This window comes from Hyaena hyaena, unplaced genomic scaffold (assembly GCF_003009895.1).
Source record: "Hyaena hyaena isolate Hyena2069 unplaced genomic scaffold, ASM300989v1 scaffold_1008, whole genome shotgun sequence".
Lineage (NCBI taxonomy): Eukaryota > Metazoa > Chordata > Mammalia > Carnivora > Hyaenidae > Hyaena > Hyaena hyaena.
This window is the reverse complement of record NW_024081641.1, coordinates 356,052-375,902: the sequence shown is the minus strand read 5'-3', so window position 1 is coordinate 375,902 and position 19,851 is coordinate 356,052. Positions and strand designations below refer to the sequence as shown.

Here is a 19,851-nt window from a genome sequence, read left to right as displayed (position 1 = left end):
ATGGAAAACAAAATTACACCGGTTCAATTTTATTATTAGATTTCATATCTAATTTTTTGCTTCCTAATGAATAACAAAATCAGATTCATTTACATACTCTGCCCTCAGAGCTAAAAGACTTCCAACCTATTTGAACACAGCCTAATGAACTCTATGTTTTTTCAGACCAAAACAATTGTTGTGACTTTCAGCACTCGATATTTATGTATCTCATGTATCTCTGCTTCCCACAAATGGGAGTTTCAAGTGTAAGTTAACCACAACTTCCCAGTTCCAAATGCTTTCAAATATAATTATAACAAAAATAAAGGTTCTGTAAAGTGAAGCCAGGCATACATATTGAATTTTTTTAGTTTCACTTGAACCAACCACTTTGAAATAAATATTCTCATAACTGCCTAATATCCTAATAACAGAACATTTTAAGATATGATGGGAATGATGAAAAGAAAAGAAAGAGAAATGCAAAACAGAAGCAATTGGGTAAATCAGAATATAAATTTGATTTAAATGAGAAAACAAAGAGAATATAAGCTGATAGGAAGTCAGAGGCACCTAAAGGGACAATCTGAAGAATATGAAAAACTGTATGTAAAACGGTATCTTGCAAAAGTTAAATATCATAAATTTATATCTTCTTTATATCATTAATGTAATAAAAACCTTCAGAAAACAGAATACTCAGGAGATCTTTAGGGCTTTAGAAAAACACAATTATTTATACACCCCCCCACACACAAATCAATACCTGTCAATACATCTCTAAAACAGAATAGTCTATATTTTAAGGGTGTGGAAGTAATAAATCCAAACGGAGACTACGGAGACTACGCTTTCAAGGCATTCAGAAGTGAAGGAAATAACAAATGAAAACGACAGCATAAAAGAACAAAAAGGTTGAGAGGAGGTGGAAAATGTTTGTTTGCCTTGAAAAGGCGAGATGTGAATATGCTTGCAAACTAAAGTTGGAAGGCATAAAGCGAGATAAAAGTTTAAGCTACAGGTAATGGTGGGGATAGCTGTGGAAAAGACCAACAAAGAGAAAGGAAGAGACTAGCTGAAAGAATTAAGACAATCACCTTTGCATTTTCTACAAAAGTAGGTATTTTTTTTTAAAAAAGAGTGGTTTTTGTTTTTTAAAAAAGAGCTAAAAAATGTATTTCCACAGGAAGTTCAGTCCTTGAAGCAAGTGAAAATAAACTATTCTGCTTATTGTACACATTTACAGTGGCCACTTTCTTCTTTTGGCACACATAATTCTTGTAAAGTTTTATGAAATTTCCTCTCTCAAATAGCCAGTATTTCACAAAGATAGAAAGGTTGACTCATTAGTTTTTAAAACTCAACATAGCACCTATGCTTTTCAATAAGTGGATATCCATGGCTCAATCCTAATTTTGCTTAGCAAAAATATATAAATTCTTTACCTTCTGCACTCATTCAATATTTAATTGAGACCCTACTATTTGGCAGACACTTGATAGAGCATAAAAAGCTAGGGAGCCATGAAATTACCTAAATTAAGGACTATGCACTCTATCCAGTAGGTAATAAGAATCTTCAAGAGAACTTAATGAGGGCAGCGGTGTGATTCCAATTTAACACCCCCCCCCCCATGAAGGTAGATGATTTAGGGGCCAATTCAACACACCTGGTAGAGATGAGCGCCTTGAGGGCAGTAGTTCTAAAGACAAAGGCCAAATTTCTAATGTAGATTCAGCAACTCTTGGTGGCAATTAAATATGGGTTTGACCAAGAAAGAAAGGCACCAAAGATGGCTGAAATTCTATTAACTTCTGTCTCCAGCTTTTTGATACGTATATAGATGCTGTTCACCATTGGTGAGACAAGTGAGTCTGCCATATCTGAAGCAAAATGGTATGACAGAGAAAAAGCATAAACTACAGATTCAGAAAAACAGAACAAAACAAAACCAAAAAACAGTATGCTCCTGAGTTACTTAACTACAACCCCAGGGAGGGAAGGTCTTCACGTCTGTTCCCTTCCCAGGCATTTCTGAGGGCACATATCCTCCTGACCGCAGCTTGTGGAGACTCGTCTCTCTCCCTTCCTGGGCTGGCACTCCTCCCTCAGCCTGGTCAGTGTCGACTCCAGTGGTGTCCGTCACAGGCTGGCCTCCCACTCACCTGTCTGACTTCACTCCTTACTCTCTTCTGTAGAGACCATTCTAGTTAAAGAAGTATTTATCCTTCCACAAAATCATTTTCAACGTATCCACGGGTTTGCCTTTGGCCCTTTTCCCCCTATACTGCCCTTCTCTCACAACCCCATTTTCCATTTTCCAGCCTCTGTTACCACCAGAGGGGATACCCCATGGGTACAAAACACTCCCATGACTGCCCCAGTTTTTTACAGCAAGCCACACAATCTGATTGCAGAGAAATGTCTTCAAATGGTAAGAAGCCACACCGTTTTGTAAATACTTTGTTCATCACCCCTGCTAGACGACACAGTTTCAACACCGCTCTCTCAAAGGAAAACTTTTCTGAGACTTCTTCTGCTGCCCCTTGATATCAGCTCTGCAACTCTATTAGACCATATGTGACAGGACTTCCTATTTGTCCCATGGCAGGCTCTTCATCAACAATGTCAAAAACTCCTTGACATGATTCTGCTTTAACATCTCTCTCTCTCTCTCTCTCTCTCTCTCTCACACACACACACACACACACACACACACACACCCCACTCAAATATTACTATGATTATAATATAGCCCTTGGTTTTTAGAGGCTCTTAAGAGAAACAATATTTAACTCTGTGTTCTCTGTCTGATATTTAAATTCTATAATGCTCTCGTAAATGTTTAACATACTTTAATAATATTAGGGGGAGGGGAAAGGCTCTGATTAAGAAGGCCTAACTCTTAAATCAGCTAGACTCTCCCTGCAAAGGGACATCCAAAGTCACAGGGGCAGCTTGGAAAGTCGTTTGATTCATTCACTACACTCTGACTGAAGACCTCCTCTGGGGCCACACAATCATTGCATCATATGCATAAACAGGCATCCCCTTAAACACAAGAAATGGTTGATAATTCAGAGAGCACTTTCTTCTGAAATCATTATTAAAAGGCACAGACCTCTCTAATATGTATGTGAGAGATATGAAAGCTAGTCAAGTGGTGAGGAATGAGAGTCCTGACCAAACACCAGCAAAAGCATCAAGGCTTAAACTGGAAGGAAAAAGTCTAATTTTGTTAGCAAAGGCTCCCAGAGAAAAGCCACAAATTGTTTTATTTACTGAAACATCACTATTTCATCAGTATTGGAGTAGAAATGCTGTGGTCATGAGCTCCCTCCAAGTAACAGATTTTCAGGTAACCATTGCAAAGAGAGATGCGATCAGCAGTCCAAGTAAAAAGCTAATATTGACCAGCTAGGAGATGAGTGATTAAGACACTGTCTGATTAGAGCCACTCAGGAAGGAAGTGGCGGGGACCACAGTCCACAATGCCTCAGTGAGCATACTTAGAGCTCATTCTCTGTAAAATACCTAACACCAAGCCAAAATATCTTTAAAAGTCTTGCTTTCTCCCCCTATAGCAAAATCACTGAGGCCACCCAAATTACCAGGACCAGAAAAATCTCATTTTGTACCACACAATTCTGTTTGATAAAGACAGTAATGCAGCAAAACTGTTACCTAGGCTCAATAAAGGCCAGTATTCATTATATATATACTCAAGGGGAAAAAAAGAAAAAGAAAAAGGTAAAGAAAAGAAAGAAAAGAACTGTGAATGTGTTTAAAAGCAGTGATTAATATTACCATTCAGGCTGTTTTCTTTTTTTTTCAGTTCTGCCATTTCACTTTGACAATATGCTTTCAAGTTTTGACCAGGTAAAGAAATCTTCTAAAAAGATCCCTTTATTTAGAGATTTGTAAAAAGTACGAGGAGTAGTTCATTCCTGTGGCTTTGCCCAGACTAGTAATAGGGAATAGTGTAATTTTATAATTAAAGAGAAGAAAAAGAGAACATGGTTTTTAATTGAGTAGATACAGTCTGCCATCTGAACTCTAGTGGGAACATTTCTTTATCAAAACGAGTAACACCAAGCTTAAAGACTGTGTTAGAAACAACTTTTTTGACTCTTACATAAAGGTTGATGTATTTATTAAAGAGAATTCTGTAATGTTTAAAAACAGGTGTATCATTTCTAAACCACAAGTTTAAGATGAAGCTGATTTAAGGATGACTGCAAACTAAGAATATTTTGACGTGAAATGCATCAAAACTCAACCTATTTTCTCAAGAAATGAGCCCATCAAAAAAGATTACTTGGCTATACATATTTTAAGATTATTTTGAAAAAAATTCAAGATAATTAGTCTTAATCATAAAAATATGGTAGTTTTCATAGCCCCCACTGGACTACTTTACCCCTCTCAGAAAGTTTTGTCTTGTTTTGTTCTTAATAGAAAGGCTTATCTGAATTGGTGACAGCCCTGCCTGTGTGCTGGCAAAAGAACTTATTTTCTTTTCAGGTGTTTAAGTGTGTTAGTTCAGCGGAAGACAAAGGATGTTTATAATACTGTGACTTCATGTTCATTGTGGAATTAATCTATTCTCTCATCTAGCCTCTATGCTTCCCTCCTCTGCTGCCTCACCCTGCAAAGTATATTTACTTCTTAAATTTGGAATGAGTTTCTCTCTTTCTCTTTGGTTCTTTTCCATTTTGTTCTTTTCCACATTCTTTCCTTGTGGAATCCTATGCCATTGCAGTCAGGGTAAGAAAGGTGCCAAGGAGCACATACTCTACTTGCTGAAAATAAAATGAAAACTCCTTAGAGAATTATTAATTTGAAAGTTGAGGAAAATTTTGTACCTGCCAAAGTCCGGAATTCTCCCAGGTTTCTCCTGTCAAATAGTGTTTCCTGCCTAATCTCCAGTTCAATATAAAAATTACCTGCTAAACTGAAACGAAACACACACAGAAGAAACTTTTGAAGTAAAACAATTAAAAGTATATGTACCTCAAAAAACTAGACTGTACAACATACACACACACTCTATAATTAAGTGGTTCACCAAGGACCCTTTCAAGATTTTTAGTATAAATTCTTCTTCAGTATTAAGATTTTTTCTTTCTGTCCTGATTTCCAGAGATGTGGAATTTGAAGGATCCCTGGTTTTAGTTCTTGGCAACCAATCACTAGGAGAGTATTTGGCACTTAGAGAACCAGCTTAATCGTCTTATCTTGCCCGAAGATAATATAGTCTGTTATCACTTCCAAATGGCCACTCATCAAATATCTGAAGACCACTCTCTTACTCTGGCTGACTTCATGATTCTAAAGTAAATGCGACATTTCTCTAATTTCTTTTATTCAGCAAGAGTATTGCTCTTTAAAAACCAAAACGAAACAAAGCAAATTGTTACACAAAAGCAACAACGTTGTATCTGACAAAGGACGTGAGTCTACAGGGGCGGCCGCCCCCACAGAGGCTTCTCAGAGCTCAGAGGAGACAGGGAGGCCCTGAAACATTCCTCGGACGGTGCTCCAGGCCCCGCACCAAGCAGATCTCCTGCTCACGCTGCTGCTCACCAATTCCCTCTAGAGGATGACAGCCATGGCTAGAGACAGTGTGACCTGGCCAGGGAACAGCAGGACTCAGATGACTACCCTGCCTTCCTGATGCCATCTAAGTGGGGTCAGCGTCATTAGTGGCCCCATCACGCTGCCCAGTCACTTGAAATTGTCACCATGGTGGTGACAAGTCATCCTCTTTCCACATTTATGTGATTGGCTTTATGACTCCAGTGTAGGATTTCATAGTTCCTCACGTCAAATTCAGATCATCTCAAAGGCACACAAAGGAAATTATCTGGAAAGATGCTTCAAGGCAACTTCTATGTACAAACTTGGGAGGTTTGCTTATTCGGTCACATTGGCTCCTCCAATCTCAAGTATAAAATAAGAAAACAGCTTTCAGCTGAAGGCTACCTACAGACAGTAATTTGGAGCATTTTGATCCTAACTAAAAAACAAACTTTATTACAAGACAGTATAATTTTCTGTTAGTCACTTGATCATTATTCTGGCTATTTTTTCACTCGATAAAACAGTTTGCTGGCTCATAGGGAAGTTCTATTTTTAACTTTTTGAGGAACCTCCATACTGTTTTCCGGAGTGGCTGCACCAGTTTGCATTCCCACCAGCAGTGCAAAAGAGATTCTCTTTCTCTGCATCCTTGCCAAATTCTGTTGTTGCCTGAGTTGTTGATGTTAGCCATTCTGACAGGTGTGAGGTGACATCTCATTGTAGCATTTATTTGCATTTCTCTGACAATGAGTGATTTAGAGCATTATTTACAAAAGCCCAGAAGCACCCAAGTGTCTGCTGATAGATGAATGGATAAAGTAAATGTGGTATGTATATATGGCATGGTATGATACATGGTATGTATATCACAAGACATGGTATGCATATAGATACAATGGAATCTTATTCAGCCATCAAAGTGAATGTAATCTTACTATTCACAATGATGTGGATGGAGCCAGAATATATTATACTAAGCGAAATAAATCAGTCAGAGAAAGACAAATCCCGTATGACCTCACTTATATGTGGAATTTAAGAAACAAAACCAATGAGCAAGGGGAAAGAAAGAGAGGGAGAGACAAGCCAAGAAACACTCTTAATTACTGAGAACAAACTGATCGTCCCCAGAGGAGAGGTGGGTGGGGGGATGGATGAAATAGGTAATGGGGATTAAGGAGTGCACTTGTCATGATGAGCCCTGGGTGATATACAAAAGTGTTGAATCGCTATATTGTACACCTGAAACTAATATAACACTGTATACTAACTACGCTGTAATTAAAAAAAAAAAGAATGGTTTGTACAATTAGCACCTTATTCTTTATCTTTCAAACACATTAATAATAAAATGGCCAAAAATACATGGCAGATTTGTAAAAGGATTATTTTTCTATGCATTTGAAAGCCTCTTTAACCAAATATAAAAATAGTATAAAGTGATGTAACTACCACATAAATACCTAACTTCAAAGTAATTGATGTTATAGAATAATTGCTCATTCTTTGACCATGAAAAAAATCAACAAACAAACAAACAGAAAAGCACAAAATTGCTTTTGCCCAATTACCTACCTTCTAGAACTGTGCTGTGCTCTGGGCTAGAAAGTATGCAATTCAGGTCAGACTGTACTTTCAAAACATTTCCCTTTTTAGCTGTTGATCTATCACTGAGCTTTGAAATAATCTGCTGATATCATCGATTTTTCAGGAGAGAAGGGAGGCTCCTCCCTCAGTGCTCATGACTAAGGCTATCTGTATGGAAACAGGCTCCTGGTTGCTTAGGAATTCATTGGCTCTCTGCTGTCTGTTTCCCATTCTACTTGAAGTAGTAACCTTCAGTCAGCTTGAGATACCATCATTCATCTTCAGAGTCATGGAGTGTCACGCCATATAAAAAGATGTTATTATTTGAAACACGTTGAAGAGATTCCTATCAAGTAAGGGAAGAGCCAGAGTAACGGTTACGTGTCTAACAGAAGATTATAACATTCATGTACTTTGACAGCCTCTCTGGCCACTTTTTTAATGTGGCTTGTAAAAAAATTTTTTTATCAGGTTTTCTTCTGTTTGTTTTTCCAAGTTATTAAAGTAATATTCATTGTAATAAGGCAAATAATTCAGAGCCATATAAACTTCCATTGCCTTTCCCCTTCTGTTCCAACCTGTGCTCCTGAGGATGACCTGAGGGTGACCCATCATAAAGCCTGATATGTATCATTCCATGTTTTACTAAGATTTTTATACAATCTGATACAAACGTATATGTACATAACATATTCCCGTTTTGTAATACAACCTATTACAAACCTGGAATAATCTTCTACTGTTTGGCCATTTGTTTTTTAACTTAGCATTATCGCTGATGCTTTCAAAGCCAATGTACACCATTTGACCACATTGTTCTCAATGGCTGCACAGTATTTTACAGTATTAATGTAAAATAATTTATATAATCATTCCTCTGTTGAAGAACAATTACAGTCTTTGCCAAATGTTCGCTATTACAATGTTACAGTTAACATACTGGTATATATTTCTCTATGTATTATGTGGTTTTTTTAAAATTTCTGTCAGCTAGACACCAACATGGGGGAGTGATATACTGAAGAAAATACAAATTCTTAATTTTTAAAAAATGTTGCTTACTTAACTCAAGGGACAAAGCCAACTGTGTTAGTGTGTGACCTCTTTCCAACAATGTTGATAATACCCATATCCAGTATTATCAACATTTCTAAATAGTGTCGAGCCAGAGGATTAAAAAAATCAAGTTTAATTGTTTTAATTTATACTTCTGTGGGACTAGTTTAAATATGCAGCTGTAATTTGGTTCTAGTTCTTATTGAAAGTTATATTCATCACTTGTCAAGAGACATTGCTTTTTTAAATCCTGAAGGGCATAAAACTTTATACCATTTGCTTTGTAAATTCCCCGTGAAACTACAGGCGTTAACATACCTACCACAAGACTTCATCTTGCAATTCTATTATATGAACTGAACTAAAGATGTTATCCAAATTAAACTGGAGTATTCTAATTTTTAATCATCTCACCTAAGTGTCTATCTTAACAATCAAAAGAGGTTTTGCCAGCCCTCTACCCTAGCTTTGATAACCAAATTACCAAAACATTAACAATCAAGGGAACAACCAAAATCTATACAGATTGTCACTGACGGGTAACATGATGCAAGAGTGAAAAGGGGTGCCTTTGAATTGGGGACAGGAGGGCTTATCTGAGGTGGTAATAATTGAGATCTAAGTGTCAAAAAAGAAATCTGCAGTTTAGGAAGAGGAGGGTACGAGGAAGGCATGGTCCAGAAACAGGTGGGCCAATGTGTCTAGAAAATAGTAAGGTGAATGAAGTAGTTGTATGGATTATACAGTTTGAAAGGGAAGTAGATTTGGGGATAGGAGATAGGAATCAAGAGTCTTGTTTGCACATGTCAAGTTTGAGACCCATTACATATATATTAGCAACCCTACAAGTGACTCCAGGGTCAAGGAAGGGGCCAGGGCTGACAAACTGGATTTAGGAGACAGTGGCTTCAAGATGCGATTGAAAGTCACTGGACTCCATAAGATCACATAGGGGTCTCGCAGCGAAGTGAAAAAGTTAAAGAGTGCATACACTGCAATACAACATCACAGTTAAGCACCAAGTGTTCTTCAAAAATACAGTTATTCAAAGTTACACTATGACTTAAAGATAGGACTCTGAACACTCATTATCAAAAGTTTTGATATTCATTATTTTAGGGAAACTTACGTTGAGCTGTAAGGCAAAAATTGTATATTAAAATGTCAATAATAATCCCTAAGTTCAGATACCCATCGGTGAAGTGGTGGCATTTTGAGTGAGTCATGGTTACAGATAAATAGATATGAAGTGTTCTAGGTTCATGAGTAAATACAGATTACTGTCTGTCACAAAGCCTTATGTGATCCACATAAAGTGTTGGATAATGAAAGGAATTTTTTTTAAAGATTTGTGTGAGACAGTAACTTACAAACTTAAGGCCTTTATTTCCCAAGACATTGACAATGAGAGGCTCCTGAAATTCTGCAACCCAGGTGTTCCCCTTGCCTCACCCTAGTCCCGGCCAGCTGCCTCCTTTTAATTAGTCTGAGAACATGTGTTTCATTTCATTTGTTCAAGTGATTGAAACAATGAATGTGGATATGTCAATTAAAACGTTGACATCAAAAATTAAAAACTCAATTTAAGGTTTGAAGTAGCCTTGAAAATTGGCAAATGCCATGACCTAAGAAAAATGAAAGTAACTAGATTTCAGCTAATTTTAATCTCATAATTTACTTCTCATCATGTGATTGGTTCTTGGTGGGTCACTTGTGAAAGTTAAGAAAAAGTTCAACACTATAACCAAAGAAATTCAATGTATATTCAATCTTCAGTTCTCCTCACAAGCTTCTTTCCTCTTTTGGCAATGAAAGTAAAAGAAAGAGTGGCTTTATCATGGATTTGAAACAAATACACAAAAAGCTTCAAAGAATCAGTTTTGTTTTGAAACCATTAAACCATGTGCCAGGAATTTTCCGAGCATCTGAAACGCTTAAAATACTTGATGGCTTGGAAAAAGTACATTTATATACTAAATATAAGTTGAATTTCTTAATCCATGAATAAACAATTTCAGAAGTAATCTATTTTCATGATTCATTAAATATACTGTTTATAATGTATAGATATGTAATATAAATATGGAATGTATAAGATCTTTAAGCACCAATTAATAAATACATAACATTACATAAGTAAGAATTTTCTTCTAAAAACAAATACATAAACTGAACGAATACGGCAATTTAAAAAAAAGAGCAAAACAAAATGGACTTAAGAGAAATGCAGTTTGATCAGGAATAAAACCTGATAATGAAAAAACAGTTTACTTTTAAACATCACTCCCATCCGTCGGGTTCTGATTGGCTCGTTCATACAATCAGCTGATGATAGATAATTCAGTTTTTGCAACAATAACTAAAAGGATCATGTTTCAAAGTTTAGAAAAAAATTGTAATTACACAGATTTGATATTTTCATTCCAAAAAACTATAATTACAATTAACTTTTTCATATCATTTTAAGTGAACTAAATGAACCCCACAGTTTAAAACCTTAATTTCAAATTCCTGTCTCATGCTGCAACATGGTAAGAAAATCAGGATAAATAAAAACAATAGTCTGTACTTTCCATAAATGACTCCAAAAAAACTTGAAAAGAGAAAGAATTGAGTATTGTATATTTATTCAATAGAAGAAATAGCTAGCACATTTTTATAGTCAGATATGTTGCTATCTCATCATTCAATATGGGTTAGACAAATAAATAAAGCTAAAAGAAATGCAGCAAAGATTAAAGAAATACACTCATTAGAAAAGAGAACAATGATCAAAGTCATACTATTCACACAGAAGTCAGAGAGGCCATGTAGGTAAAAGCCCGTAAGGACCGAAACAGAAACAAAAAAAGAGATCAAATAAATACATAGCATACTTCTACTACAAGCAATGTGATCACTCTTAAATTCAGGGTTTGAAAGAGAAGGAGTCTTACTCACCTGAAAGAGGAAGGTACACAATACATAAGGCAATTAAGAACAGAAGAGAACTTGGCTTCCATTTCCAATGGCAGTTCCACGTGTGATCTGAGTGGAGCATCCTGGAGGAAGAAAGCAACATCAGGACACTGAGCATTCTTCAGTGAGGCAGCAGGGCGACAACAAAGTGTATGGTCTCCACAGAGATCGGAAGAGAGCGATCCCTAAAGAACAGGAGGCTTCCCAATGGAGATGGAGAAATATTCAGATAATTCAAATCCATTTATCAAAAACTAAAGCAATTTCATCTTCAACCTTCATTATCATCAGTCCCATGCCCATCTTACCCAAGAGGATTTTATATCAACCTCTCCTATAATCTCCCAAAAATGTAGACTTCAAGGAAATGCTTTCATTTTATGACATGTGCTGCTTTAGAAATGGAAACATTTAAAATAAAAATAGGTTGCCCAATTGCCTTCTTTCCCTTAAAATTAAGTAATGAAAGGACGCCTGGGTAGCTTAGTTGGTTAGGTGTCTGACTTTGGCTCAGGTCATAGTCTCCTGGTTTGTGGGTTCGAGCCCCACATTGGGCTCCATGCTGACAGCTCAGAGCCTGGAGCCTGCTTCTGTTTCCCTCTCTCTCTGCCCCATCCTCTGCTCACAATCTGTGTCAATCTCTCTCAGAAATAAACATTAACAATTTTTATTTTAAATTAAGTAATGAAGCATTAACATCCAAAAAGAATAACTATATATAATTCCTATCAATGTTTTTAAGTAGTTACTAAGCACCAAGTAGTATAGAAACTATAATTATGTGCACAGTAGTCTCATCTTTAAACTCAAAATTGCACCTAATAATAATTTAGACAGAACATCCATATTATCTTGGCTTAGAACAGTGGTTTGAAACCTTTCATTGACTCAGCCCCATCCAAAGAGACAAGCCAGTGAATGGGGCAGCAAGCCACCATTGGGGGCCACAAAAGGACTGATTAGCAAGAGAGCCATGAAGCAGGCAAATGGTTAGTAGCAGAAAAAGAAAAAAATCTCCAGATCTCAAAACCTCCAAAGGGAATTTCCATGGTTCCAGGTGACAGTTGAGAATCTTTTTTTATTTCTAACAAGAGAAACAACTAATAAGATACTTTAGGATCACACTAATACCTTCTTTACCTGAAGGTTGCTCATCTGGAGTAAAATACATAATATGATCCCAAAACCAGATAAGCAGGAAAAGAAATACTCAAATAGGCAAAAATAGGTACCAAGTGATTTCTGCACTTGCCTCAAGCCTCATTTCCAGTCCATCCTTTACTGTTACAGACCACGTACATTGCAGAGGGAGCAAGCTATGGAGTCAGCTAGACCAGGGTTTGCTACTTATAAACTATGCAGCCCTTTGGAAATGTACTTGACCACACTGTGTCTTCAACTTTTCACCTCCAAAATAGAAACTCTAATCCATTAGAGCTCCTAGATGATTAAATCAGAGCATGTCTTTTGAGAACAGTGCCTAACACTCAGCAGGAGCTCAACAAATATTAGCTACTATTATTGTTACTACCATCCTGGGCATTCTACCGTAAGTATGGTTATTCTGTCCACAGTAAAATCAAAAGAAAAGCCTTAAACAAGAATGGACCATAGGACGTTTTAAACTAACACCTCTGTTGACTCTGTGACTACTTCTGGATTACCTGGGAACAGAAATGAAATGGATTATTCATTAATACAGAAATTCTGAGCAGTATCTGATATTCATGCCATGTTTTTATATTCACCCGACTAGAAGGTCTAGGATCACTTGGTTCCTAATGGAAATTCTAAACCAGGCAAAGCTTACAATCTGCAGAGTATTATTCTGGATGGAAGATGTGTTTCAAAATACATCCATCCAAAATATTTGAAATTTGAAGCAATATTACTGCTTATGGGAACCAATATGCCACAGGACATCATAATGATATAATAAGAATGGATGTGAACTCTGGAATAGCACAGAGGTACAACCTGGTGCCTCAATTTATTATGTGACTTTAGAGGCAAGTACTTAAAATGCTGAGACTATTTCCTCTTCTGTATATAGGATGTCATCTATCAAAAGAAGTGCATGGCACTTCGTTAGGGCTTTAGAAAGGGGAGATGATAAATTTCTATCACATGAAACGTTCACTCATTTGGAAGAATGGGTCCATTCATTTTGGATGAATGAGGTGTTTCCCATTCATACTATGGATGAATTATAATGTATGCTTCTAAAACAAAAAACACAATTATATATTCAAAGAACTTTAGAGCTGGGAATACCAAAGATGAAGTCTAACCTTCACATTTCACAGAGGAGGAAACTGAGGCCCAGAAAAATAAAGGGGCAGAGCAATCAAACCTAGCTACCAGCCGTACCATTTACAGAGGAGAGTATCAGTTCAAGAGAAATCCCAGCTTCTTCATCTCTCTGGCACATGACAATCTTCCTTTGTCAACGTTTGGATAACGGTCCCCTTAAATTTCCATGCTCTCTAAAATAATCCTCCAGGAGGGCTGCCTGGGTGGCTCATTTGTTAAGCATCCAAGTCTTGATTTCAGCTCAGGCCATGAACTCACAGTTCGTGAGTTTGAACATCATGCTGGGCTCTTCACTCACAGTATGGAGCCTGCTTGAAGTTCTTTCTCCCTGCCTCTCTGCCCCTCCCTCTCTCTCTCTCTCTCTCAAAATAAATAAACTTTAAAAATCCTTAAGGAATCATGTTTGTTAGCTTGGCAACATTTAGTATTTTTCATAACGCAACTTTCTTTTGCTATAACAAGTTCTTATATTTAGGGATTCTGTAGTCAATCCTGAAGCTCCGTCCTTTCAGACAATAGCTGCAGATAATGACCAAGGGCTTCATCTGGTTCCCAAGACTCCAACACATCATATTGAAAAGGAACCCAGGACAAGGCAAGCACTTGTAATCAAACTTAACCCACATGACAAGTCAACTTTCATCCACTTGACTGTTTACTGAAGAACAGATATAAATAAATTAAGAATAGAACAGAGGAAGGAAAGCACTATGTGTCTTCTCAGGGGATCGCTTAGCAAAGACACATCCCTGAGATTTAAATAACTTTCTCACAAGAATGGAAAATCCAGAACAGGGTTACTAAGGTTCTAAACAGGAGCCACAGAAAACATAAAACAATCTTGTGTTACTTGAGTCATAGCCTCAAAGTTCTGTTGAAGAGGGCAAGAACATTTTTAAGGAAATAGAGTCCTAGAAGACTTCTTTCACCTGACAAGAATCTAAGCATTAAATTTAAATCCAAGCAATAAAACTTATCACTTCACAGGCAAAAATTTAAAAAAATCACAATACTAAGTACCTTGCCTAAGATCACATAATCAGTGGTGACTGAGCAAAGAGATCCCTGATGCCACCTGGCTTCCGATTCACCTGTCCTTCTTGAGAACCAAGATACCTCTACTGCAAACTCACTCCACTTTTCAGTCTGCACAGGCTACAACATACAACATGCTTGAGTCCCTGTCAGAATGACCCCTCATGAATGTGACTTAATCCTAACACACCACTGAAATAATCAGTAGTCTAGAAAACCACATGTCTTCCACCTCTCTACTCCTTAAAAGTCAAGTTTGAAGAAAAATTGGTGAAGAAAATTTAAAATCAGTGGAGAAATTGACATGGCACTAATTCTATTTACCAGCAATAGTCAGAATTACATTATTCCTCAGATCGCAAGTGTATTTCTATGTCCAATCTTTTCACAAAGGACCATGAGGAGTGGCACAGAGAGTACCTTAATTCCTCTAGAGTGAAAAGAACATAATTTGGTTTATTCAAGCCTGAGTATAATTGTATTCCTCCTTTTGGTTAAAGATCATGTCCCTGAGCTCAAGCAATGAATAAAAAGAGAAAGCACTATTCTATTACTCAAGTTCTTTTATTAAGTTGGGTTTACCCCGACTTCAAACAGTAGAAACGTTTATTCTTCAGATCTGCACAAATCTTGACCCTTATTTGGGCAGAAACATCCTTTGTACCATGGCGTGTACCACAGGTGAAATTAAAAGGCAACCCTGAGAAACACACATAGACTCCATGTAAAACTAGGACTATCTGAAAAAGGACATTGTATCAATATCCTGGTTGTGACACTGTATTACACTTTTCAAAATGTTACCACTGGGAGAAACTGGGTAAAAGGCACATTGGATCTCTACTATTTCATCCTACTGCCTGTAACTTGAGAAGTATCTCAATAAAATTTTCAATTAAATTAGTAACTCCTAAAGCCCTGGCATATATAACTTACTTTCAGATGATTCAGGAAAAACAATGTGTGTACATGTACAGGCAGTGGTGGGTGGAGGGAAGAAGAGAGGATGGAGAAGAAAACAAATGGGATAAACATTTACAGCAAGTGATTCCACATAAGATACAGGTGCTTTTCGTATTATTCTTGCAACTTTTCTGAAGGTTTAACATTCTTTTTTTTTTTTAATGCTTATTTATTTTGAGAGAGAGGGAAAGAGGGAGTGAATGCACATGCCCAAGTGGGGGGAGGGGCAGAGAAAGAGCAAGCGTGAGAGAGAGGAATCTCTGTGCTATCAGCACAGAGCCTGATGAGGGGATCGAACTCGGGAGCCGAGAGACCATGACTGAGCTGCAATCAAGAGTTGTAAGCTTAGCCCACTGAGCCACCCAGGTGCCCCACTTTAAAATTATTTCCAAATAAATTTAAACACACCCATAGACATTTACACTGAAGTGTATCCATGTTTATCTCTTGACACTCCCACCCACTATTATTGCCTTAGTCATCATCAGTTTGATAGAAGTAGCATCTCATTTGGATTTCCTTTATTTGGATTGGCATGTTCAAATCGTTTTTGTAGTTTTCAATTATAATAGGAATATTTTTCTTACTAATTTGTGGTTTCTTGTTACAAATCCTATACTAAATATGCTAAGGTTTTGTCATATTCGCCATAAATATTTTAAATGCAGTAATCTTGAGTGCCTTAGGCATTCCAAATAATTGCATCCTTAATAATGCTTATAAAGGAAAATGAGATGATACTCAAGTAACCAGGCTCAAGTTTTACTGTCATTTTTTAGTTACCACTGAAATATTCTTTAAATGCTATCACCCCAGTAACTAAGTATGCATTTTAATACCACCCAATATAGATAATGCAATAATGCTATCCAATCAGAAATGAAATCGAAAGATAGGGTTTTTGCCCAAGCATGCCACACACATTGAACAAAGTCTTACTCTATTTAGTCTAAAGTCTAAAGAGTCTCTAGAAACTTTTAATCATCCCATCAGAAATATAAACTCTGTAAGAGATGGGCAGTTAGAAAAATGGTCAAGCTTAAGGAAGTGGATGTCAGTTTATTTTTAATGTATAAACTGATTCTCTTTCAAATCATTATTTCCAGAAATCAGAATGACGTGTCCAGTTAAGCAGTAAAACTACAAGCTTCTAATATTTCCCATAAGCCAAGAGACAATAGCTTCATTCACCATTCACATTGGAAAAGCACAGTGTCATGTAATTTATATAAGCCATAAATGGAATAGGAGCTTCATGCAGCTTGAAACCAGTTAACACAAGTCCTGCTAAATCTGCTAAATTTCTTAGGATATGAAAAAATATAATCAGTACAACTCCAAATATATTTATGCAATCTATAACTTGAATGTAACAATATATTAATATTCTCTCTCCACAAAGAGTAGGCAGAAAATACCTTAGTTTGTGTGCTTGAACCCACTAAAATTAAAATTTAAAAGATAATATAGTTTGTGTTCCCCATTTTAGCATTTTTCAACAAGATAATAAGAATGTTTACTTCGGAAAGGTTGGTATTATTTCCATATATTCTAACATACTAGTTTCTAAAAAGAATCAGCTCATCTTAAACCATTCCGTATGAATTACAAACAGCAAAACGGAAAAAGAAACCATTATGATCTGGCAAGAAATGGAAAAACTTGCAGACAAAATAGCTCCATAAAGAAACTCAAAGCGGGGTACTAAACTATACTTTGTGTGATTAAATATTCCTATTTTAACTCTCTAATGACATAAGAATTTCTGAACATGTGGAATTCAAATGGAGTAAATAATTTCATGAGGAAACTTTTACATTACCTGTGGATCAGTTTCACGTTAGATTTTAAAAAACTGGTATTCATGCTTTTCTTTCACTTCCCATAAGATCTACATTGCCTAGGAAAGCTGAAAGTAAGCTACTAGACAAATATCTGCTGTTAAAAACCTTGCTATATTTTTAGGAAAAACCGAAGTTTAAAACAAGTTCACATTCATTCAAAATGTGTCGCCTGTGTACGAGAACAAGTCTTCTCTGAGACTGTTGGCTGCATCTCAAAACAAATTATTTCAGGTTACACTTCGTTGATTCCACTGGCATGAAGGAAACCTTAAAATTCACAGGTGTGCATTTACTGCACAGTCACTTTAATAAAAATAGGTAGTTCTTCTCTAATTCTACTGCTCACCACCTGGAACAGAGGGCTACATTTGCGGGCACCACTCTTCAGTTTTTAAAAACGTGTCCTGGGTGGTGAGAGAAGGTGAAGTTGCAAGGAAGGGAAAGACAGGGCCTGAGGCGCAAGTCTCTACCCAGGTATTAAGCTGAAAGAGGAAATTCTGATGGAAACACAGAAGGATCCCGTAGCTGGAGGAGGAAGACTGAGTATCAATTTCTAGAAACTCCTGGATGTTAGTGGAAGGGAGTAAAATGTCAGCGGATCTGTCCAAGATTAAATAAAACATCAGAGGGAAAATTACATATTACAGGAACAGGCAACTTCTGGGTAGGACACAAACATAGGGCCTTTTTAGAACAATCTTCCTTTTTTCCATTCTGGAAGGCCCAGGCTGCGCTCAGTGGCCCTTTCGCGGGGTCGCTCGGAGAAACCTCAGCACTTCGATGATAATTTCGTAAAATCAAAACCTCTTCGGTTTCTGTGACCCTTCACAGCCCTCCATCCCCCACTTCTAATTCAAGGCAAGTCACCTCCCAGATCCCATCCCGTAAAATGACATAGTCCTTCATTACGTTTAATCTACACAAGACAACCAAGAAATTTTTCAGCGCGTTTTTTTTTTTAACCACTCAAATAACCCAAAGATCCAAGAATAACTTCGACAGTCAAGGGTGACAATGTGTAAAGTCAACATTTTCTCGGTATACCAGTACCTTCCAAGCCCGCAGGTGCTGATCCAGGAGCGCTCTCTCTTGATAGGGCAAGGCCCCTGGATGGAATAGCGATGCCTGTTACTCCCTGTTTAATTTGACTCGAAAACACGTTTTCCCCATTCTTGAAGCCCTGCCCTTTTTTATTACGCTTCACACCGCCCAAATGTGAGGTTTACCTCTCGCTGGAAAAAAAAAAAAAAAAAAAAAAAAAAAAGGAAGCCGCACACACATGTCACAGCTCCGCCTGGCAATACCAGCTCTCTCCTCGGTGCCTCAGGGGTCAAACTGAAGACAAACCGGTTTATTCTGTCAATGCCGCTGAAGTCCTAACAAAATCATTTAGCTGAGGTGGGGGCGGGGGGGGGGGAGGGAGGCCCAGGTAAAGGTGTGAAGGAATTCTCCGCTGAAAGGGGAGACTTACATGTTGGCATTACTGCGCTGAGGTCCGCAGGGGCCGCACGGTCATGGTCCACAGTCTTTCCCGGGCTCTGCCGCTGGGAGCTCCCCGACGGAGACCCCCGAGCGCCCCCCACCCCCCACCCCCGGGCCGAGCGCGGCTGCCCGACCCTCCTTCACGCACTTTCTGGAGAGTTCATCGGGGTTTCCCGGCAGCCACTCCACGCCCGCGCCCGGGGCGGCGCAAGGTGGAAGGCGGCGCGGCGGAGTTCAAGTGCGGCTCGCGGCGGCTAGGGGGCGGCCGGGGCGGCCGGTCCCTCCGTACGCGCCAGCTTCACAAAAGTTGCGGCGAGACGGTGAGAGCGGCCGGGGCCGCCTCGGAGCCGGCGCTGGGTGCTCGGGGTGATCTGCGCCGCGCGCGGGTGGAGGGGTCCTCGCCCCCGCCCGCGGGAGGCGGCACGTGGTCACCGCGGTGAGGCTCGCGTCTCCCCCGCCCCCCGCCAGTCAGCTCGGCCCGAGCCGGGGGTGGGGGGGCTCAGGTGCGGCTGCCCAGGCGGCGCGCGGCCCTGCGGCGGCCCCAGGCTCGACGCTCGGCGGCGGGGGCGTCCCCACGGCGCGGCCGCCCCACCCAGGATCGCCTGCCCCGGGGCCGAGAGGGGGCAGCCCGGCTGCGGGGCGGGAGGGGCGCCCCCCGACGGGCAGCCCGGAGCGCGGCGCGGGGGCCGGGCCGGGGTGGGCGCTCGGCGGCGCGCGGGGCTCCGCTCCCAGGCGGGGGAGGGGACGGGCAAACCCGAGGTCAGCAGAAAGCCAAGAGCCCTGACTTCGGGAGACTCTTAGTGCAAAAAAAAAAAAAGGGAAGCTCGGAACGCCGGCGGCGATGTGGGCGTCTGCCCGCCTGCTGGGCGTCCGTGTCCCCAGCCCACCCGGGTCCCCTGCGCCAAGCTCTGGGGCCGCCGGCTTCCTTTTCCTTCCTGTTCTTCTTCTCCTCTGTCCTTTTCTCCCCTGTTCTCCTCCTTTCTTTTCTTTCACCTCTTTCGTCTTTCTTCGTTCTTTTGTTCTTTTTATTTCTAATAATCAGAGTGAA

General features: G+C 39.1%; 1 protein-coding gene across 2 annotated transcripts in view; it reads right to left on the bottom strand.

Annotated features, from left to right (window-relative positions):
• ADGRG6 (adhesion G protein-coupled receptor G6) overlaps nucleotides 1-18,843 on the bottom strand; it is a 137,796-nt gene extending 118,953 nt beyond the window's left edge. For both annotated transcript variants that reach the window (XM_039221757.1, XM_039221758.1), the window contains exons 1-2: nucleotides 18,793-18,843; nucleotides 11,149-11,249 (exon numbers count right to left, since the gene is read on the bottom strand). In XM_039221757.1, the coding sequence (XP_039077688.1) occupies nucleotides 11,149-11,249; nucleotides 18,793-18,794 (103 nt within the window). In that variant the 5' untranslated portion in view covers nucleotides 18,795-18,843. The remainder of the gene's footprint in view (nucleotides 1-11,148; nucleotides 11,250-18,792) is intronic.
• Between the last annotated feature and the right edge of the window lie 1,008 nt (nucleotides 18,844-19,851).